Source organism: Mauremys mutica, chromosome 11 (assembly GCF_020497125.1).
Source record: "Mauremys mutica isolate MM-2020 ecotype Southern chromosome 11, ASM2049712v1, whole genome shotgun sequence".
Taxonomy (NCBI): Eukaryota; Metazoa; Chordata; order Testudines; family Geoemydidae; genus Mauremys; species Mauremys mutica.
Window position 1 is genome coordinate 19,484,651 of NC_059082.1, and position 23,963 is coordinate 19,508,613.

The 23,963-nt window shown below is 42.0% G+C and overlaps 1 protein-coding gene across 1 annotated transcript in view; it reads left to right on the plus strand.

Moving 5' to 3' along the window:
- The first annotated feature begins 392 nt into the window (after window positions 1–392).
- The window catches only part of LOC123344430 (NAD(P) transhydrogenase, mitochondrial-like), a 76,817-nt gene continuing 53,246 nt past the window's right edge, over window positions 393–23,963 (plus strand). The window contains exons 1-2 of the mRNA XM_044980649.1: window positions 393–492; window positions 4,355–4,551. Of these exons, the coding sequence (XP_044836584.1) occupies window positions 4,413–4,551 (139 nt within the window). The 5' untranslated portion in view covers window positions 393–492; window positions 4,355–4,412. The remainder of the gene's footprint in view (window positions 493–4,354; window positions 4,552–23,963) is intronic.

Below are 23,963 nucleotides of genomic sequence, written 5' to 3' on the forward strand. Positions count from 1 at the left end.
GGCAAGACAGACAAAGCGAAACAACAGCTACAAGCCAACATCATGGTGGCAGAGCAGCGAGCTCACAAAACAATGTCTTTATTTTCCCAGCGAGTTAGGTCCTGGGGCAGAGGGACCATTGCATGTAAGTACCTGAGGCTACTGCCCCCTACTGGGCTTACCAGGACAGTGCTATGGGGCTGGGTGCTAGGTTAGTTATTGCAGGTTGAAGTCTACAACTGTTGCAGGGAGGTTTGCAAATGTCAGGGCTATAGGCAGGCTGCCAGGAACCCCCCCTGTGTGTTTTGCTGTGAGAGTCTTCATGTTGCCAGTGCCAAATTTAACATGCCTTCAGATCACATGGTGCCTATTTATAGACCATACAAATGTACTTGTGCCCACAGCCAGTGAGCTGCTGGTGTGAAGGTCACTGACTGACTGTCAGCTTCCCTCGTGGCCTGTCCTTTGCATCTCATGGGGGGCAGAGCTCACTCCTAAGGACACCAATCTCAGGTTAGTCTTACCTTAGTCTTCCTCTTCTTTCTTCAGCATGTCCCACTTGCCTTTCCAGGCTCTGCTATTATGGGGGGAAAGGGTCTTATCCCTGCTGGTGCCCTTCTTCAAAGGCCAGGACTGCTGTGTCAGTGCGAATGAGATTTTAAATATTTCCCTCAAATACACAGCAAAATCCTTCAGCCCAAGAGCAGGGTGTGTCTGTCTGTCTTTAAAACTACTCCCTAAATGGAGGAATCCCCTTCCCAGTGAGTGAGATGTGGCAAGGCTGCCCTACCTTTCAAAATCAGGGGTCACACTACAATCTACTAGGGCATGAATATAAGGTTTCTACACACTGGGCCTGTGTCGGATCCAAGTTATGCTGGTGCAAATCAAGAGAACCATCACTGAAATGAACGGTGCAAACCTGCAGTAAACGAAATCATGATCAGGCCTTGTAAACTAATTCGAGATGGGCTTATAAATCTCCCACAGACCTTAAGGCTGCAACAGAACAGTTGTGGGAGACCTTTGGGGGTTTTTTCATGTAAGGATGTTAATATCCAGGAACTGCAGATATCAGCATTCTGCTGAAAATGTAAACATAAAATAGGTAACTAACTCTACCACATCAAGCAGCTTGGTGTTAAACAGATAACATTTGGAAAAGCTTTGCCCAAACTTTCAGAGCAATCAGGCTGTATTTCCTTCAGCCATATGAATCAGTGTTGTCTGGTTATCGTGCTATTGTAGGGGAGGGTAAATCCAAAATCTATAGTTGAATTTGACTGAACATTAATATTTTTACTTTTGTCATGCAGAGCTGAATGTAGGTAATATGTGGGTATGAAATGTGTTGTGTGCCAAATCTGAGTTTTGCAGATTCTTACTAGGTCAGTAGTTCCCCATCCCTACAGGGGTGAAGCACGAAGAGGCCTGTCAGTGCAGGATTTGTCCCTTATCTATAAACAGTTGGATTCTTTTGTTTGGTTGTTTTTTGTGATTATTATTATTAATAACAATAATGATGATTATTTTTTATTTATTTGTACCTGGAAAAGGAGAAATAGGTCTTTGTTCTGATTGTCTGAGCAAGTTTATTTCCAGGATAAATAAGTAGGAAATAGAAATTCTGTTAGTTTGGTAGATTAATATAGTCAGAGATTCAACATGGGTCAAGAGGTCTGATGTAAAGGGATGGGAGCCAGGAAACCCTGTATTCTAATCCCTGCTTTAGTGCTCTCTCTCTTTGTGGCCTTATCCGAAGTATCTTAGCATCTCTGCCTCAGTGAGCCCACATGTAAAATGGACATAATGCTTACTGCAGAAGTGTTGTGAGAACTAACCAGTTAATGTTTATTATAGTGCTTTGAAAATGTAGAGCTCTGTATAAGCACTAAGCAGAGGTTGGCCCAAGATATAAAATTGAGATGCCAATTTATATTTCCTGTGTGTTCAGCTCAAAGATTTTGATTTGTAAATCTTGAAATAAATAATGTATTGTGCTGGTTTATGGAATCAGTGTTATAGCTGCTAATTGTAATGTCTTTTTGCTTGTTTAGTGACCTCAGAAGAAGAATATTGTGAAAAAATAAGCTTTAATACATGATTTATGTATAATTTAACACAAACCAAATTTTGGAACCATATATTTTGATAATGAACTACACTTAGTCTATGACATATGTATATAGCTCTCCAACAGTTAAGCCACCTTTGGAAAATAGATTTGCCTAATGGTATGTGTGTGTATGTACGAATGGTCCAGCATAATGCAGTTATCGTTTAAGGAATTGCTAAGTTTTTAACTCTGAATTTTCAGGGTGGTGGGTGTGGGTTATGTGGTTAATTAATCTTAACAATTAACATTATTTTCCCATGTAATTACATACAGAATGTGCTAGTGGTACAAGAAGTAGTAATTACTGTACAGTAACCACTTCTTTCAATATTTTTTTCATTACTGAAAGCTGCTGGCCTGCATTATGGACTAATGTCCTGTACAATTTAATTTAATTTAATTTAATTTAATTTCAGCCTGACTGAACTCTGTAAACCACTGGAGAAACAGAAGCATATAATGGAAACACATCCATACCCCATTCTTAACAGCATTAAAGATCAGCACTGAAAGACACAAGGCCCTTCACTTCCCTGCACCCTGTTGAAGTGGAATGAAAAAGGGCCTGTGGGGGAGGGGGGGGCGGATTGTTTCTCTAAAGCTATTGTCCAATAAGAAGAAAAGGGACTGAAATTCTTTAGAAACTAGTGCTATGTTTTGGGATGCATTGACTAGATTGCTTGCTGGTTGAGAAGGATTGATTATTCTGGAGCTGGAGTAAGAAAGGTAAAGCTTGGTGCATTTACTCACATGTCAATCTAGTGTAGATGTCTAAAGTAAAGCCACAATTCAGATGGGGGAGCTGTGATGGAATGGTGTTCTTCCTTTTTTTTCCATCCCCAGAGAATTCAGTGTTGCTAACTCTAGCAATTTTACTGTAAGTTGCACAATATTTGTTCTTTTCCTTAAAGCCTCAGCTCCAGGAGTCATGTAAATACATGAGAATCTCAGTATTTATTTAAAAAGAGGTTCTAACCCTCATGGCTGCAGACAAAAGCTTGAAAATGTGACATGCACGGGCCCCAAACCATAGGCAAATAAAAGGAACCCAAAATATATTATTCTGAAAAAAAACTTGTGATTTTTTTTTCAGGTCAATCTCATGATTTTGGGGCTGACTCGTGATTTTTTGATTGCTTGGGGTTGGCCAGCAATGCTCTCTCATACCTTCAATGAAGGAAAGCATCCTCCCCATAATCTCTCATCCAGAGATCTGGGGTCAGGTTCAAGGATGATACTGGGATGGAGCATTTGGGACAGAGAACATAGAATATTGAATGTTATGTTGTAGTGATTAGGAATTCTGGGATTGCAGGGGTGTGCTGTGAGTTTCTAGCAACATACCACCAACTGCACTTCCTATTTTGAACCTGACTTTTCCCCCCCCTCTAAGTCTGCCCAGCATAGAATTCTAATGACACCTACAAATCTTACTGTTTGCAGTAACTGTGTACCTGGGGTTTGTTTTCCTTTCTGACAGCTACCAAATGAAGTAAAACAAAGCCAAGATATTTGCTTTTAAACTGATTAAAACGACCCAGATAAAAATGTCAGTGTAAGACTGATGAACATGTGTGAGTGTAAATATATGACGTGTACCATGTGCAGCCATGATGTCAGTAGACTGGTGTTTGGAGGCAAATGAGTTTTAAAGAGACCGCAGTGATCTATGGACTGTGCAGCAAGGACCCTTTGCCAGCTATGTCCTAACTTCTATTATTGAGATTTTTATTTTCATGTAGTGCTATGAGGTATGAGTATGGAACTCATTGTTTCACTTCACTATTATGTCTCTCAGAAATTCAATCAGGGAGCAGTCCTCAATGAAAAGCAGAAACTTCTTTAGTATGAGCAGGTTGTTCCTTTGCACATACCAGTCTGGTGGTGTAAGATTTTTTTTTTTGAGTAGTCTGAGTAAACTCCTGTTGGAAATAAAGTAGTTATACTGGATTGCGGAATTAAAAGTCAGGACAATCTAGTGCAAGCTTTTGCCCAATTTGTTTGTAATTTTGAACGTAGCTCAAGTCTGGCTGGGTCAGTGACCTGGCAGAGTGCCTAGGCAAGTCATCAGCTTTCAATTCCACATGCATCACCTGATGCAAAGGCCTTGTACTTAGTCATTCTACAGTAATATTAAAGGAATATTGCTGAGTTTTCTTCTTGCCCCTAACATGGGGTGACCTTTTAAACATAAAACTATACCGATTTGAGCCAGGTTAATCAAGCAACTTGGTTTCAATACAGCTTTTATATCTACAGGGCAACTGGACCAACATCAAGGGCACAGAGGAGTGTTCTGTCCCCAGGATTTGCTGGGATGGCTGGTCTAGTGCGATGCATCACCAGTTGCTCAGTGCCCTTGCTTCACAGTATAAATTCTAGGACACTGCAGCCAGCAACCGGACAACGTTCTTTTAGAACTTTCCAAATCTTATGGAATCAACAGACAGCAAAAGGTACAATATGTATTTGATTTGACTATATGTAAATACTGTAGTTTTATTTTCAAACGGATCATAATGTTGTGGAGGCTTATTTCCCTTTACAGAGGTCATCTGGAGGTCAGTGTCATGTATAATAGAAAAATCTCTACAAGCATTAAACTTTGAGTCAATGTTCACATACTCCATGTGGTTAATTAGATAATTTAATTTCTTTGAGGTTTTTGTAAAACCAATGATTTGCATTTGTAAAAATACACTATATTTCATTCACTCAGATGTTGAACTGGCCCTTAATTTGAAAAGAGGTTGCTCTATTTTTTTATTAATAGAAATATACCGGGTCAGTCTCTGACCTCAGCTACATTGACATACACCAGTATGAAAGGGAGAAGAATTTCATCTATTATGAGGCAGAAGTAAGTTTAGGCTCAAGAGCTCACTGAGCTTCAGAACGTTTTTAAAATTTGTGGAAATTCAGACATCTACTGCCAATACTATAGTTAAGTGACCACTATACAGAACAATATTTGGGTTAATTTTTGAACTCACTGGACTTCCAATGACTTGCCCAGTGAAGATTTTCTAAGTTATCTCTGGCCAGTTGCCAGGTACTGTTATTGCTAAAAATGATGTAAAGGAGCCAGCAGGTAATATTCCTATTGCACAGGACTCTGTAAACATGGCCTTAGAGTGAAAGACTTACTGTTGTCAAAGGGTTAAATCCTGCTCCCAGGGATAAAACTTCACTGCTGTCAATGCCACAGGATCAAGGCCTGAACAATAATTAAAAAACCCTTTTTATAAATATCTGCAGCGGACAGTTGTGGGGGAGGTGGGGAGAAGGAATGTGCACCCGTGTGTGTGTGTGTGTAGAGGCAGGCTCCATGTTTGTATTTGTACACCTCCATTTGTATGTATATTTTTCCACAGGCACTTTGAGTTCCTCAGGAGCCTGGAACAGTGGGAGAGTTGGTCTTTTAACAGGACTCTAGTTCCTGGATGGTCGAGAAAGTGTGGCATTTTACCATTTCCAATGTTCTTCAGGCCCAGAAGAGGGAAAAGCCAGTAAAGAAATCATACACACCAGTATTGAGAGATTCTGGTTTATTTGGCTTTATTCAAATACCAGGATTTATACAGATTCCTTCAGAAATCAAATTCACGGTCCCCATCTAGTAATCTAGGGCTATTGTTACATTGCTTTGTAGCAGGCAAGCTGGTGTGTATTTATTTTACGATATGTCAGGGAAAATTTACCAAATGCTGATCTATTTCCAGAAATGGTGAGGCAACTCTTGATGCCTCAGTGCTACCAAAAAGTGAACCACAACTGGAATGCTGAAGAACTGGACTAATAGACACGTAACGGGACAGGAAATATTAACTTCCTGCCTGTCATCGAACAGTCACTACTTTCTTCTTGACTCAAGAACATTAGGGTTCTCATGGGAATCATAGATTCTTGGATCTTGTGTGTGGTGGTGTGAGTTAATACAAGAGGTATTTATGTGTGTTGCTACCAATGTGGCTGGGTCAGATCACCTCATCCCATGGAAATACCTGACAGAAAAGGTGTAGGTGGAGGAAACATTTCCCTCAAATTATTCAGTTGGGGGCCCTGTTGGCCACATTTGAACCATGTTTCCTGACATCCCCTTCCTGCCCAAGGTCTACCATCAAGAGTTTGGAGGGGCTGTGAGGCTATGTTACCTCTTTCTGGCAGGAAGAAGGTGCACCCTCATTCACAACTCGCTGACCTATGCACATGCTACCTCTTCGCCAGCGCTGGCCACATGAAGAACCATCCATGTAGTCTCGAGGAGGTAGATGGTTCCAGAGTGGTGTAGGAGATCCCTGACCTGTATTTGTGTAAAGTAGACAGCAGAGGCATTAGAAATACCATACAGAGGTCACCTGTACTATGTACCGTTTTAGTTGTTTTCCTCTATGATTGTATTTTCATAAAATCATAGAAATGTAGGGCTGGAAAGTACTTTGAGAGGTCGTCAAGGCCAGGCCCCGGTACTGAGGCAGGACCAAGTAAACCTAGGCTATCTCTGACAGGTGTTTGTCCAACCTATTCTTAAAAACTTCCAAAAGTGGGGATTCTACAACCTTTCTTGGAAGCCTATTCCAGATCTTAACTACCATTATAGTTAGAAAGTTTTTCCTAATATCTTACTTAAATCTCCGCTGATGCAAATTAAGCCCAATACTGTTTGTCCTACCTTCAGGGGCTATGGAGAACAATTGATCCCTGTCCTCTTTTTATAATAGCCCTTAACATATTTGAAGCCCTCCTCACCTGTCTTCTTCTCTCAAGACTAAACATGCCTAATTTTTTTTAAGCTTTCCTCAAGGTCAGATTTTCTAAACTTTTTATCATCTTAGCTGATCTCCTGTGGACTCTCCAATTTATGCACATCTTTCCTAAATTGTGGTACCCAGAACTGGACACAGTATTCCAGAGAAGGTGCTGAGTACAGCAGGACACTTTACCTCCAATGTCTTACATAACACTCCTGTTATTACACCCAAGAATATTAGCCTTTTTTGCAACAGCATCACATTGATTCATTCAATTTATGATCCACTATACCTCCCCATATCCTTTTCAGTAGTTTTACTGCCTAGGCAGTTATTCCCCATTTTGTGGTTGTGCATTTGATTTTTCCTTCCTAAGTGTAATACTTTGCATTTGTCTTTACTGAATTTCATCTTATTGATTTCAGACCAATTCTCCAATTTGTCAGGGCCATTTTGAATTCTAATCTTGTCCTCAGAAGTGCTTGAAACCCCCTCCCAGCTTCATGTCAGCTGCAATTTTTTAAGTCATTAATGAAAATATTGAATAGTACCACACCCAAGACTTATTCTGCAGAATCTCACTAGATGCGTGCTCCCATTTTGACCATGAACCATTGATAACTAATATAAGCATGGCATTTCAACCAATTTTGCACCCACTTTATAGTAATTTCATCTAGACCACATTTCCCTAGTTTGCTTATGGCAATGTTATGTGGGGCTGTATCAACAGCCTTAGTAAAATCAAGATATCACATCTACTGTCTTCCCTGCTATCCACTAGGCCAGTAACCCTGTCAAAGAAGGAAATTGGGTTGGTTTGGCATGATTTGTTTTTGATAAATCCATGCTGGCTATTCCCTATAACCCTTATTATCCTCGAAGTGCTTTGAACTGATCGTTTGATCATTTGTTTCAGTATCTTTCCAAGTACTGAAGTTAAGCTGACTGGTTTATAATTCCCCAGGTCCTCTTTGTTCCCCCTTTTAAAAATATGTACTGTGTTTGCCCTTCTCCAGTCGTCTGGGACCTCAACTGTTCTCCGTGAGTTCTCAAAGAAAATTGCTAACAGTTCCAAGATTGCTTCATCTAGTTCCTTAAGTACCCTATGATGAATTTAATCAGGCCCTTCTGACTTGAATACACCTAATCTATCTACATATTCTTTAACCTGTTCTTTTCCTATTTTGCCTTGCATTCCTTCCCCCTTGTTGTTAATATTAGTTATATTGAGTATCTGGTCACTATTAACCTTTTTAGTGAAGATTCAAGCAAAATAGGCATTAAACACCTCAGCCATTTTGATGTCATCAGTCATTAGCTCGCCTTTCCCCGCTAAGTAAAACACCTACACTTTACTTTATCTTTCTCTTGCTCCTAATGTATTTAAAGAACCTCTTATTATTGTCTTTGATGTCCCTGGCTAGATGTAACTTATTTTGTGCCTTAGCCTTCCTGATTTTGTTCCAACAAGGTTTTCCTATTCTTTTGTACTCCTCCTTAGTAATTCATTCATGTTTCCACTTTCGTAGGATTTCTTTCTGATTTTTAGGTCACTAAAGAGCTCCTGAGGGAGCCATTTTAGCTTCTTACTATTCTTCCTGTCTTTCCTTCTCATCAGGATACTTTACAGTTGTGCCTTTAGTACTGTCTCCTTAAGACACTGCTAGCTCTCCTGAACTCCTTTTTCCCTTAAATTTTCTTCCCATGACACCTTACCTACCACTCCTCTGCATTTATTAAAGCCTCTTTTTGTGAAATCCCTTGTCCTTATAATGCTGCTGTCACTCCTTCCTTTCCTTAGAATCTGTCATGTCATGGTCACTTTCATCCAAATTGCTTTCCACCTTCAGATTCTCTACCAATTCCTTCCTGGTTGTCAGAATCAAGTTTAAAATGGCTGTTCCCCAGTTACTTCCTCAACTTTCTGAAACAAAACATTGTCCCCAATACATTCTAAGAGCTTACTGGAAATTTTGTGTTTTACTGTATTACTTTGCCAACAGATGTCTGGGTAATTAAAGCCCCCATTATTATCAGGTCTTGTGTTTTGGATATTTCGATTGTTTATTCTAAAAATGCCTCATCCACCTCCACTTCCTGATTTGGTAGTCTATAGTAGAACCCTTCCATGACATCAACCCTATTTTTACCCCTTTTATCTTCACCCAGAAACTTTTAATTTATTGCAAATCCATTTATTTCCACAAAGCCTTTAATCTGTTGTTTTAAAGAGGAATTTGCAATAGGAGAAATTTAAAAACAAATAACATTCATTAGACAACCAAAAGAGAACAAAAATCTCCATAACAGTCTTTGTCAGCAACTTCCAGGATTCATAGAAGAATAAAAGATCAAATGTATGCAGATGGCCAGCCAGCTTATATAGGAAAATGCTTCCTTCTCTTTCACTTGTATTTTATTTACACAAGGAAAAAAAATGCCTGTGAGTTGAGCAGTAAAAGCCCCTCAACATTTCACAGCAAAAGCAGCTTCCTCATGGGTGGGGAAGTGAGGTGTCACAAAGACTCGCTTTCTGGACACAAAGAGTCGTTTTGTTTTGTTTTTCCTGGAAGGCGAATATATGCTCTTCATTCTTCTGTGTACTGTGTGAACAAATAATATCCATGTCCTGGAATGTTGATCTTGGTGTGAAATTCTCCAGATTCCCATTTCTCTTAGCCCAGATATGTGATCTGGAATCAGTCAGTTCATAAGCTAATACTTGATCCAGTAGTGAAGTTGTACCTCATTCCCACTGGCCAGGACCTTGTGCAGGTACTGATACCTTTGTATAGTGATTGTGAAAACATGATTGTTCTCATTTGTTAGCATTTTACACCTACTGCTTTGCACAGCTGTAAATGCCCACACAAGGTGCAGAGCAGTGGAAAATTAGGTTCTTCTTCGAGAGATGTCCCTGTGGGTGGTCCACTCCAGGTGTTGGTGCGTCCCTTCGCCTTCGCTCGGAGATTTTTACAGCAGTACTCGTACTGGTCATGCACACGCAGAGCCTGCCCCCCTGCTCTGAGTGTACGTTAATAGTATGTGTGTGCGACCGGTCTCCTCAATTCCTTCTCTACTGTCCCCGGCCTGAGATGGAGCTCAGCAGACTCAGTAGAGAATTTCGTCTCTCCCTTGTTCAACTTTTTTCCCTCTTAGTTTAGCTTACCGATATTAGTTAGGTATTCTCTTCTCTTCTCTTCTCTTCTCTTCTCTTCTCTTCTCTTCTCTTCTCTTCTCTTCTCTTCTCTTCAAAACAAAAAAAACCCCAAAAAACCTTTTTGTTCCTGTCAGCGCAGCCGCTTCCGACATGCCTGGCTCTCCAGGTTTTAAGCGCTGTTCTAACTGTAATGACGCCATCCCTCTTTCAGATGGCCACTCTAAATGTATAAAATGTTTGGGGGACTCCCACATCCCCCAGAAATGTGCCCACTGCAGCAAGTTGAAATCCACGACATGCAAAGACAGGGAGCTGTGGCTAAAACTACTCCTGCTGCAAAAATCTCTCGGATCAGCCTTAGACCTGGGCTCTGATTCTGCTGTACACCGCAGCCCTCACTCTTCAAAGAGACAAAAGAAAACTTAAAAAAAAAATCAGTCTCTCTCACCTGCAAAGGGTATTCTTGGGAAAAATCCTTCTTTGAGTATTGCTTCCCTCTCCGCGCTCCCCCGGCTGAGTACCTTTGATGCGCCAGGCTCCTCTGGCGCCGTGCGAAAACCGCCTGTGGCTGCAGTGGTCGCACTAACCGCCAGTGCCTAGGCTTCAGGCTTTCAGTTGCCTGCCTCTCACACGGCACCATTCGGCAGCGCAATGGAAGTAGTGCCAACACATACTAGCCTGCCTGACCCCCCAGCAGGCTCCTCTCACTCTCCCAGCCCCATCAGCCTTTGAGCTAGCCGGCAGTGACAGAATGCTCAGGACATCGGTGCAGAGGAACCCCTCCTCACAACAAATTCCTCTCGCTCAGCCCTCCCCTCACAGAGGCACTGCGGCACCGCAGTTCACACACTCAAGGGACCTCCTGGTGTCACCTGTCTTGCAGTCACCCCTACTTAACACCTACTTCTCTCCGGACACTCAGGCAAGGTCCACACAGCTTTCCTCCAGTGCTGAGGAATCTGGGCTGCAGGGAGAATTTTTCATCTTATCAGATCTCCTGTCCACAGACCCCAATCAAGAAAGGTCATAGAAAAGCTGCCTCGTCCTACTTCGAGGGCCCTGGATGGCACCACCCATGCCCTTCCCACCACAGTGGCAAAATTGGGCTGCATGGGCTCCTTATACTCGGGACCACACTCATTATACCACCGCAGCCAGGCGTGAAACCGGCTCGGCACCACCAGCTGATGACCCTGCCACTGACTCCAGACACCAGGCAGCCCTGTCACAACTGCAAGAGCAAGCACAGCCTGCCTCTAACCTGGTAGAACCAATTGTTCCACCTGATGAAACATTGCTTCCTCCTCCCCCAATGTCTTTGGGTGACTTCTCAAAATTTCAATACCTGTTTAAAAGAGTTGCCAATCAGGGCACTTCGGCGGCGGGTCCCGGAGCAGAAGGACCCCCGACGCGGGTCTTCGGGGAACTTCGGCAGCGGATCCCGGAGCGGAAGGACCTCCCACCGCTGAATTGCCGCCGAAGACCCAGAGCGGAAGAAACTCCGGGGGCCCGGGCCCCGTGAGAGTTTTCTGGGGCTCCCGGAGCAAGTGAAGGACCCCGCTCCAGGGGCCCCGAAAAACCCTGGGCGGCCCTGTTGCCAATGAGCTATGAATTAACCTGGAGGACGTCCCTGAACAGGAGCATGAGCTAACCAATATCCTGCAGCCCTCTTCTTCTTCTAGAATTGCATTACCTGGCAACGCAACCCTTTTAGAACCTGCCACGGCCATTTGGCAAACCCCGGCTGCAAGCCTGCCTACCTGTAAGAGAGTGGACTGAAAGTACTTTATTACTTCCAAGGGCTCGGAATTCCTGGTAGTTGACGCAGTTAACCAAAAGAACAAACACCAGTTTCCCCATTCCACCCCTTCTGAGCAGATCTAATTGCTCACTGTCCTTGTCAGGTGTAAGGTATATGCTTCTTCCACGTTGCAGTTTTGCATTGCTAATTATACAGCCGTTCTAGCAAAGTACGACCACAAAAATTACAATAAATTCATGGACTTTATTGATCACATTCCAGAAGAAAAGAAACAACAATTTACAGCCATAGTTTCTGAGGGACAAATCCTCTCCTGCACTGCTCTTCAAGCTGCCCTTAGTGTGGTCAATACTGCGGCACGGTTCACTGTCACAGCAGTCGTGATGCACCGAGGGTCATGGCTCTCATCCTCTTCCTTTCCCCGAGAGGTCCAGAGTACCATTGAGGATCTCCCCTTCGACGGTGACTAACTGTTTGCCTCCACCACAAATGACGTACTCCACTCCATGAAGGACTCCAGGGCAACTCTCTGGTCTCCAGGAATTCAAACCTCTATGACCAGAAGGCAACAATATAGATACCAGCCTAACAGCGACCATGCTACCCCACATACACCCAGCAACAGAACTCATGAGCAACAGCAGTGCCAGAGACCCAGATACCAACGCTGCAGTCCCAACTCCTTGGCAGCGTCTCAACCCCCTCCGACCAATAAGCAAATTTGAAGCCTTGGTCCAGGGTATAGAAAACAATATTCCCACTTCAGCGCTTACACCACCTGCCCCTATTTTTGTCACCGCCATTACCCATTCTCCCATCAATGGCAAAATATGACCACCGACAAGTGGGCTTTAGAGGTCGTCACAGCTGGCTATTCCATCCCTTTCCTCTCCCCGCCTCCTACCCACCCACCCTCCCCGTCCCTCTTCAGGGACCCCTCTCACGAGCAACTGCTCCTCCAAGAAGTACAACATCTCCTTCAATTGGCGGCAGTGGAAATTGTGCCTGAACAACACAGGGGGAAAGGTTTCTATTCCCATTACTTAACAGAAAAGAAAACCGGGGGAGGTCAACCGATCCTCGACCTTAGATAGCTAAACAAATTTATCAAAAAGCAAAAGTTCAAAATGGTTATCCTCACCACCATAATCCCAGCACTGGATCAGGGCGATTGGTTTTCAGCCCTCAACCTACAGGATGCCTATTTTCATGTGACTATGCACCCAGCCCACAGACATTTTCTTCATTTTACCCTCTGACACATTTTCAATACAGAGTGTTGCCCTTCAGCGTGTCTACCGCCCCCCGAGTTTTCTCCAAACTCCTAGCCGTGGTTACTGCCCATCTCAGGAAACAGGGGGTTATAATATTTCCTTACCTCGATGATTGTCTCCTCAAAGCCTCAACGCTCGACGAAGCTCTTCGATACATGCAGCTTTCCATCACTTGCTACCTTTCCCTGGGCCTACAAATAAACAAAAACAAATCCACCTTGTCTCCTACCCAATAACTGGAGTTCTTAGGAGTGCACCTTGATTCCAGAACGGGAATAGCATCTCTCCCGCTCAATCATTTCAACACCATAAAACTCCTGGTTACAAAATTTCGCAACAGTCCCCAGGTCACTGCACGAGACTGCCTGCAACTGTTAGGCCACATGGCCTTGTGTACTTTCATGGTCAGAAATGCATGCGTATACATGAGGTGCTTCCAAGCTTGGTTGGCCATGGTTTACAGACTGAACGTACCCACTCTAAACAAGCCTCTATCCACACTCTTCAGAGTCTAAGACTCCCTCTGATGGTGGAAAGTTCCCTCCAACCTCTGCTCAGGAGTCCCTTTTCTCTAGGACTCCCCATCACTCATAATTACTACCGATGCATCCCTCATGGGATGGGGAGCACACATGTCCCACCACACAGCTATGGTCTTTCACTGAACCCTCCCTACACATAAACATCCTAGAACTGTGAGCCATACACAATTCCTGCCATCGCTTCCTCCCATTCATTCAGAACCAACATGTTCGGATAATGACAGACAACATCGTATGCATGTTCTATGTCAACAGTCAGAGATGGGGCTCGATCTCACTCACTTTGCACAGACGCCATGAAGCTCTGGAATTGGCGCCTCGCGAACAACATCCGGATATCAGCCGCCTGTCTTCCCGGGGCCCTGAATACCACCGCAGATGAACTAAGCAGACATTTCCCCTGGGATCACAAATGGGAGATAAATGACACCATCATACACAATATATTCTGCGTTTGGGGCTATCCAACCCTGGACCTCTTCTCGACTGTGAAGAACAATATATGTTCTGAATTTTGCTCCAGAGCAGGATTGGGCAAACATTCCCTAGGAGATGCATTCCTGATCTCATGGGCTCAACACTTAATGTATGCTTTTCTCCCAATACCGGTTCTCCACAAAGTTCTGACAAAGATACAAACAGATCGTGCCACGGTAATTCTGAGTGCCCTGTTGTGGCCCAGACAACCGTCGTTTCCGTTCCTCACCAGAATGTCAATTCGCCCACCAATTTGGTAGCCGCTTACTCCGAACCTCCTATCGCAGCAACATGGACGATTTTTTCACCCCAACCTGTCCATGCTTCACCTCAAAGCTTGGTTCCTACATGGTTCTCCCAAAACGAACTAGCATGCTCTGGACAGGTTCAAAGAGTGCTCCTACATAGCAGAACACAATCTACTTGCATCACCTATCTCCGAAAGTGGAAGCGATTCACGCAATGGTACTCAACTAAACAACTTCCTCCTACTTCTGTACCTCCTCCACCCATACTTAACTACCTATTAGATCTTAAGAAATCTGGCCTTTCTTTCGGCTCCATCAAAGTCCACTTAGCTGTTATTACAACTTTTCATGAGAAGATCGACAATACCTCTGTTTTTTCTCATCCAATCACCAAGCGTTTTCTCAAAGGTCTCCAATCCCTATACTTGGACATTAAACCTCCTACCCCTCAGTGGGACCTTCACTTAGTATTATCCTGCTTAACTCAACAACCATTCGAGCCCCTAGCCACTTGCTCCCTCTTACACCTCTCTATGAAAACAGCATTCTTAGTGGCAATCACCTCCGCCAGACGGGCAGGAGAAATAGCAGGTCTCATGGCAGACCCACCGTACACACTATTTTTTAAGAACAATATTACCCTCCGATTACACCCCAAATTTCTTCCAAAGGTGCATTTGTCATTCCACATTAATGAGCTGGTACACCTACCAACCTTCTTTCCTAAACCACATGCAAACTCTTTTGAATCCACAAAGCATAAGTTAGATGTATGCAGGGTTTTGTCCTTCTAGTTGGATAGAACCAAGCCCTTTAGGAACTCTTTTAGACTCTTTGTCTCCATTGCAGAGCACTCCAAAGGGACACCTATTTCTACCCAGAGACTTTCAAACTGGATTTCTGAATGTATCTGACTGTGCTATCAGATAAAGAAAGCTACACTTCCAGCCAGCATCAGAACTCACTCCACTAGATCTGTGGCTACCTCTGTGGCTTTTCTACGCAAAGGTCCTCTGGCTGACATCTGTAAAGTGGCCACTTGGACTTCTGAACAGACATTTGTTAAGCGTTATGCCCTTACTCAAGGCCCTCTTTCTGATACATGATTAGGCAGAGCTGTATTATCTACTGCATTCCTACCAAATCCGAAGTCCCTACCTCCTTGAGATACACTGGTTTTAAGTCACCTGGAGTGGAGCACCCACAGGGGCACCTCTCTCTTTCTTGAAGAGGAGGTTACTCACCCTGTCCAGTAACTGATGTTCTTCAAGATGTGTCCCTGTGGGTGCTCCACTACCCCTCCTCCTGCCCTCTACTTTGGAGTTGGGGTAGCCTCCATTGTAGAGAAGGAACTGAGGAGACTGGTCGTGCAACTGTACTATTAAGGTACACTCAGAGCAGGGGAAGAGGAGGCAGGCTCTGTGTGTGCGTGACTGGTTCGAGTACTGCTGTAAAAATCTCCAAGCGAAGGCTCAGGGATGCACCAACACCTGGAGTGGAGCACCTACAGGGACACTCATCTCAAAGAACCTCAGTTACTGCACAGGGTGAGTAACCTCCTCTTCACAATCTCATTTCTTGGTGCTATGTGCCTTAGAATTCCCAGTATTTAATCCCCACTTACTGCCACCACCTCCTCCTCTCCAAAAATCTCTAACTCTAGACACCTAAAATATGAAACTTGAAGTCCATTAGGCCAAAATGGGACAGCCATATTTTCGGACTTTGATGCCTCAGGCTTTTATCTCTGCAGGACACTTAAATTGCTATTTAGACTCATAATTAATTATTTAAGCACCTAACTTTAGTCATATAGGCTTGAGAATGTGGTCTATAATTACTGCCACCAGAGACTAGCTTGAACCAAAACCTGGGGAGTGAGAATCTGTTTTACAGAAATGTCCTGAAGTTAATGTATTTGCTCCAGATTTAGGCTGACAAAAGAACAGAATTCAGCCCCACATCTGAACAACCCAAACTCTAGAGCAGTTTGTCACTAATCTCCACTTTCTGAGTTGGACTCATCTCTGCTTAGTGCTTTACATTTCCAAAGCATCTCATCCTCAGAACACCCTTATTAGGTAAGCCACAGTATCCCTGGTTTACAGATAGAGAAATTAAAACACCAAAGTTAATGTCTTTGCTAGGGCTATGCAAATGAGTGGCAGGCTGGGATTAAAACTGAGAAAATCCTGGATCCTAGTCCCAATGTTTAATCTGCCATTTTAGACTATCATCTTGGCTGTGGTAGGATCCAGTGGAGCAGGAGAAAAGTACCCAAGCACAGAAAGTATTCATGTGGTAACAATACTTTCTGGTACTATATTTCATAATAGAATGTAAAACCCCTGACAGAGAACGTATGACTTTGATATCTAGGAGAAGAATTAGGTAGCATCTTTTAGAAATACAACAGAACAATGCATTAAGAGAGCAATATAATCACTTTTATCATGGTAGAATTCAACCAAAAGGAAAGAAAAAATAATAAATTGTGATTTGTAGGTTGCGCTGGTGAGATCCACAGGTTATCAGCACCAAATCTCATTCAGATGGTATGATACACAGTGAAGCATACATGAGATTAATTACCAAACTGACATCAAAAGACAAATTCATAAGGGTTATTGGAAAACTGCTCAGATTGTTTCACTGCCAGTATACATTGGCCACCTTTAAAATAAGTTGCCTGAAGTTCTGCAAAAGAAAGATGAGCCTTCAGAACCAGTCATACCCACTCCACCTCAGGAATAAAGTGGGCAGCATGTATCTTGTGATCAGTGGAACTGGAATCAGAGGGCCCATGTTCACTGGAGAGACTGTTATTGAGAGAGGACACCAGGAAAATAGGAAATGTGAGGAGTTGGCCTGGAAGCAATGCAGTCACATGGACAGAGCAATGCATAGGGTTTAAGAAAGTTCCATCTATTCAATTTAACATACATTCAGCTTCTGTATCATTACTCCCTTCACCTACAATGAGGATATCATCTGCAATTATCTTAACCCCAGCCAGTCCTTTGATTCAAAGTGCTGCAGACCTCTCTGCCTTCTTCCCCAGTAAGGTAAAGTAAAAGTTCTATTTTCCTGTGATTGTTGTCCTGGCACGGTCAGATCTGTGTACCACTCGAGTTCCTTCTTATACAGCTCCATTGCTGTGTAACCTTTCTGCCAGGTGAAGCTAGCAGCAACCAAGGCTGGGTTCAATACCTTGGTGGGGAGAAAACCCAGCAACAAAATCCAGTGCCATCAGCTTGCAGAACATATTAAAAATGACTCTGCAAGCTTGGAGATCTTGAACTGGACCCTCACTAGCCTGTAAAAAGACAGTGTGTGAGTGCAACAAGATTAAAAAATAATAATTACAGTTGTACTGTTGTGGCTGGGGGAGGAAGTGTAGCAGCAGTCATACTGGAAAGGTCAAGCAAACAAAAGAGAAATGTGGCAGCAGTCATCTGCGAGAGGAGCAACAGGCAAGGAGGAAGAGAAGATCTAGATGTCTGGGAAATGAAAGAAATCATCCAGTACAAAGATCTGTTCCCCACCAGAAACAACAACAAGGCCATGAAAGAGTAACTCTGTCTCCAGCAAACAAACTATGGAGGCAGGTGGAGACGCTCCAGTCACTAAGGCTGACCTGGGGGACCTGCTGTTAGAAATCAAAGAGGTCAATAAGAAGATGAGGGAAGAGATCCAGACTTGCATTAAAAATATGGAAAATGAAATTAATGAGGTTAATGGGAAACTATCAGATGTGGAAAATGGAATAAATGAGCAATCACACTGCATTACCAACCTAGATGAAAGAATCTAAATAATTGGGGGGGAAAAAAGAGAAAAAGAAATAGAATTAAGGGTGGAGGACAGGGAAAATAGAGAATATAGGAATAACATGAGGATTAAAGGTTTTTCCAGAGGGGACTGAAGGAAGGAAGCTGCTGAACACATTGCATGATATTTGCCATGACTCATTAAAACTGGGCAATAAATGTCACGTTCATACTGAGTGGGCTGACAGATCCCTTTTCCCCATGCCCCAAGCAGGCTCCAGAACAAGAGCTGTGATTGTCCATCTACACTACTGTCAAGACAAGGATAAAATACTGAGGGCAATGAGGGAAAGAGTGAAACCACTTATGATTCTTACACATTTTTCCAGATGTGACAACCTCAACCCTTAGAAAGTGAAGAGAACTGTATCACAAAACCACAATTCTTAGAAAGAACAATATACGATACAAATGGGGGCTTCCATTTAGACTGACCTTTAAATGGAAGGACAGATGTATGTCTATTTCAGATCCAAGGAAGTAAAACAGGTACTTATGGACACGGGAACAGGCGAATCTGCTCAAGAACAATCTGAAAGGGATCAAAGGCATTGGTTCTACAGGTCACAAAGAAATCACTGAGTATCAGTGAGATCAAAGACAGCCAGAACAGCTCAAAAAGATGCAGCGAGATGAGAGAGACAAGAGAGCGTTTAGAAACTAAGACATTACAGTAAATAATGGATATTTGATGAATAATGATGAAGCTGTTTAGTCAAATGGAAGCTGGGCTTATGGTACCCAGGATATTTTGACTATTAAGATATGATATACTTAATGGGGATAACATTATGGTTAATTTAAAGTTGTGATTTATATTATTAAAAAAATTATTAAGGAAATAGCAGAAAAGCAAGATCTCCCCTATTGAAGTAAGTTTCATTTTAGAGTTGACACAGTCATTTCAAAATTTATATTAACTCGGGAATGGTCATCTGTGGTGGAAAAATTGAAGAATAAGTAAACTCAGAGACGGTATAATAATCTCATAATGCCCAATGTTATAAGGCGGTTTGATAAGATTAGATAAGGCTTAGTTCTTAAGAATAAAAATGCCCAAAAGAAACCCAACCCACCTTCAGCAGGGTATTAACAGGCCTGTGGAAGAAGTAAGGAGACCCTGGGCTCCCACAACTAGAGGTGACTGGGCGACAGTGCGGGAATGCAGAGAGAGGAGGGAGGGAAATGGAATAAGAGAACAGGAAAAGATGTTAAATATTGTTATGTTTGAATAGAAAAGATTATATTAATAAAAAAGAGTTTGGGCTCAGAATTAAATAAAATGGTAAATCAGACTCAGGATCAGGGTACAACAATATAGGTGTTTAAAAAGGAAAAGCTATATGTGGAAGTTTTAAAATTACTGTCTGTATGATGGGAACTCTATCTAAAATGTTATTTAAAGAAGAGATGCAATTATAATGGAGACCTGGCATTTGGCTGGAGGGGTCTCACTGCTTTTAACAAAGGGTAATATACTGAGTGAGAATAGACTTGGTACTTATGGGTGAGGTTATTAATGTCATAATGTTAATGTTAAGGAGATGAACAATTCAACAAAATGGAAAGGGGTATTCTGCTCACTGGAAAAGGATTTTCCTAGTATAATCTATTTACAAAAAACACACTTGAAGAAAAATGATAAACATCTGAATACTTCTTGGACACAGCTACCATATATCTCTCTAATAGAAGAGAGGTGGCAATACGATTTGCTAAACATTTCCCTTTTACTGTTTTAGCATGACTCACAGATACAGAAGGCAGAATATATTTTAGTTAAGGGGTCTTTGAAAGGTAAACTTCTCACCTCAGATAATGTGTGTGTTCCCAATCAAGGGCAAACACTTAGCTATATTAGACACAAATATTATGAAAAGGGCAGTAAAGCCAAAAGGCTTTTAGCCAGAAAGTTTAAAAAAAGGAACAGGATAAATCAGCCATTCTTCTGATTAGAAGTACAAAGGAAGATTTAATAACTAGCATCAAATAGATTTCTGAAACATTTGCTAACTTTTTTCATACTTTGTGCATTTCAAAACCCAAATCCTGAACTTATAAGTAGATATTTCAGAAGTGTGGAACAACTTCAGCTCTCAGAGGACAATGTGGGAGCTCTTGATAGGCATCCAAAGAAGTGGGTATTGCATCCGAAGAAGTGGGTATTCACCCACGAAAGCTCATGCTGCAAAACGTCTGTTAGTCTATAAGGTGCCACAGGATTCTTTGCTGCTTGATAGGCAAATTGCTACAAAGGAAGTTGAAGTTGTAATTAAGAATTTAACATCCAGTAAAATTCCAGGTTCCAATGGGTTTTCTGAGGAGTATTATAGAGCTCTAAAGCAAAGGTTGGTCCCTGTTTTAACGGAATTGTTTAATACTATATTGCAGAGGAACAAGATTTCAGATTTATGGAAAGAGGCAAAAATTGTTGTCATTCCTAAAGAAGGAAAAGATCTTACCAATTGTGCATCATACACAATTTCTTTAATTAATGAGGATGCTAAAATTTATGCCAAGGTGCTAGCAAACAGACTGAATGTCATCTTGCCCAAATTTGTTCATCCTGAACAATCTGGGTTCATTGCTGGCAGGTATCTATCAGATAATATCAGAACTCTGAATATGATCTATGTTGTTAATTGTTGCAAGTCTTACTGAGCGCTGGTTTCTTTGAACACTGAGAGAGCCTTTGACTGACTGCACTGGTAGTACCTCAGATAGATTTAGTAAGCTTTGGTTTTGGAAATCAGTTTTATAGTAACATATCAGGCCTATATACTCTTCCCCGAGTGTCTGCTTTAGTTAATGGTCATAAATCTCCTCCTTTTAATTTGTCTAGGGGTACAAGACAGGGTTAACCATTATCCCTCCTGTTGTTTGCTTTGACAATGGAGCCCTTTGCAATAAAAGCAAATGGAGAAACAGCCCTTTGGTAAAAGGCATCAAAATGCTATCCAGATTAGAACCCAAAATAGCTTTGCATGCTGATTGATGTATTTTGTTAGCCAGAAGGCTCATAAAAAATACAGAACACTTAATTTTGGAATTTGGGCAGGTATCAGGCTTCAAAATAAACTATTGTAAATCTGAAATCTTAGGAATTACTGTTACCAAAGGGGTCAAAACAAACTGTTGTCAGCTACATAAATTTAAATGGCTAAAGGAGTCTTTAATGTATTTGATTAATTTTTCAGCCTCTTGGCTCTCTTTCTCAGGTGTTATTTAAGTAGCTTGTAGCCCTCCACTGAGGGAGACTGCTGTAAACAATAGGCTGTAGAAGAAGGGTTTGCTTTAAAGCAATAATTCTCAAACTCATCTGTGGAGCATTGGTGGCCTGCAGAGCTCTTGCTTGTGATTGATTGAGAATTATGCAATGAACAAACTGAGGTAGGAAGTGATCCACCAAGTTATCCAGAGAATGAAAATTTTGGAGAATCCTTCTTGTAGACCCTCCTCGGTCTTTCTTTTCCTCATCTTTCTTTCTTTGACAGTTAACTCCTTTAATCACTTCTGTTCTACATGGAGTTTTCCAATTTCATGACCAATGCCCATAGATATGCCGATCCAGGATTTTAAAAAACTAGCTGTGATAACAAGGATTTATCTTCATGATGCTGTAGTTTTTAACCATTGTATTGTATTTTTTATACCGTGATCTCAGTCTGACTTATCTGTAACTTGTTCTGGTTTTATGGGCAGGCAGAGATCCAGGCATCCTGAGCTCTCCTGAGGCTGCTTTGTGCCCCAACACTAGTGCAGAGTGGCCCTAAATATGTTCACTGGAGGATCATCTCAGGGCAGGTAGAGCTGGCATAGTGGTTCCTAAACCATTCTTCTTCCATTCTGCCAATATGGGAGTTGGGCTGGAGAAGGAGCCATGTTTGAAGTGTCCCTCGCTATGCCTGTCTGATGTTTTAGGGTAGCTGGTATTTCAGGGGTCAGCAACCTTTCAGACATGGTGTGCTGAGTCTTCATTTATTCACTCTAATTTAAGGTTTCGCGTGCCAGTAATACATTTTAATGTTTTCAGAAGGTCTCTTTCTCTAAGTCTATAATATATAACTAAACTATTGTTGTATATAAAGTAAACAAGGTTTTAAAAATGTTTAAGAAGCTTCATTTAAAATTAAATTAAAACGCAGAGACCCCCAGACCGGAGACGAGGACTCGGGCAGTGAGAGTGCCACTGAAACTCAGCTCGTGTGCTGCCTTTGGCACGTGTGCCATAGGTTGCCTACCCCTGTGCTATCTGGTGCAAGTTAGAGCAGCCTTCTAGTTGTTATGTCTTGGAACCAGCCTAATGCATAGTCAGCCCAGGATTGGGAGTCCACACAGGTAGCATAAAGGAATCTTTATGCCTCATTTTCATACATTGCACTTTATGCTCCTTGGTTGTAGCTAAGGACCTCAGCCATAACTGTCTCAATCTCCCAATATGTTTTCTTTCTGAATCATTTGGATGGTACTGTAATATTCCAGTAATCTTTTCTTCGAGTACAACAGGCAGTTGGGTTAGGAATTGTCAAGTATTTCTCAACTGCAAATCCACCAGTATGTATTTCCAAACAATGCTTTTTATAATTAAGCTCTTCTTCAAGTTTACTTTACTTTGCTTATATTATCTTGTTGGGCAATCATTCTTTGGAACATCATAAAATAAATCTAAACTACTGTTCTTGTAAGGGAAAACTAAACAATATTTAATATGCCGTTGTTGCCTTATGGTCGTAGTTATGTAATTTCAGTAAGTAAACTGAGAAAACACGAATGCACACAGATCAAAAGAAACGGAAAGCATGTTGTCCTGAGTGAGTGTTATGACAGTATCTTGTATTCAGAATGCTCTGAGTATGCAGAAAACTAAATAAAACATAAATAATGAAAGACCTCATATTGAAGGAAGCATCTTAGCCAAGTGTGTAACTTTACTCATGTAAAGAGCCCCACACAGGTCAACAGGACTATTCATACAGATAAGCATATCTGTAGGTATTAGCAGGATCTTGGCCTCAATTTGTGCAGTGCTCATGACATTGGGGTCCTGATCCTGAATGGGACCTCCCAGGAGCTACTGTAATAAAACTATGAATAAGAGTGAGAGATGAAAGCCTTCTAAAATAGGTGAAATGTGCTGCTGATTATATTTGTCTTGATACTTCTGTGTCCAGCCACCTAAGAGGTTAGATATGAGTTGTATAGACAGCGCTTTCCCTTGCTTACTCTGCGTGTATAGGAATGGGTAATGTATATATAAACTACTGTAGACTTTGTTTAATTTTTCCTCTTGAATATATACATCTCAAGTCTGCTCCTTCTCCCACTGAAGGCAATCGCAAAACTCCCAAAGGATTTCAGTGGACACTCTGGTATTTAACTTGGTGGATAGTTGGATATCCAGGTTCAGCTAGAACGAAGCCATGTATAAACCACCCCTGCATTTGTTGTTGCCCTTCCCCTAACCTCTGTTTGTCTTTCTGTCCTCTGACACTGAACTTCTCAGGGCAGGGATTATCCTTTCTTGGATGTCAGAAAAGCAGGTAGCACCGTGAGGGTGCTGCCACGAACGAATAGCAAAGAATAAATACTAATGGAACTAAACCAAAAATGACACTTCAGCATTTTACACATGAGGAAAAACTGACGGAGTCCCCATATTTACCTCTTTAGCTATTCTGCTACACATGTGTGATTCTTGACAACTCTTTCCAGGGCACAAGAAGCTATGGCAACAGTTTCTTTCCAAGAAAAGTAATAAATAACATGCCAATCCATTGACTGCAATAGGGTTAGGATTTTACCCAATTGTTTTTAAACATCC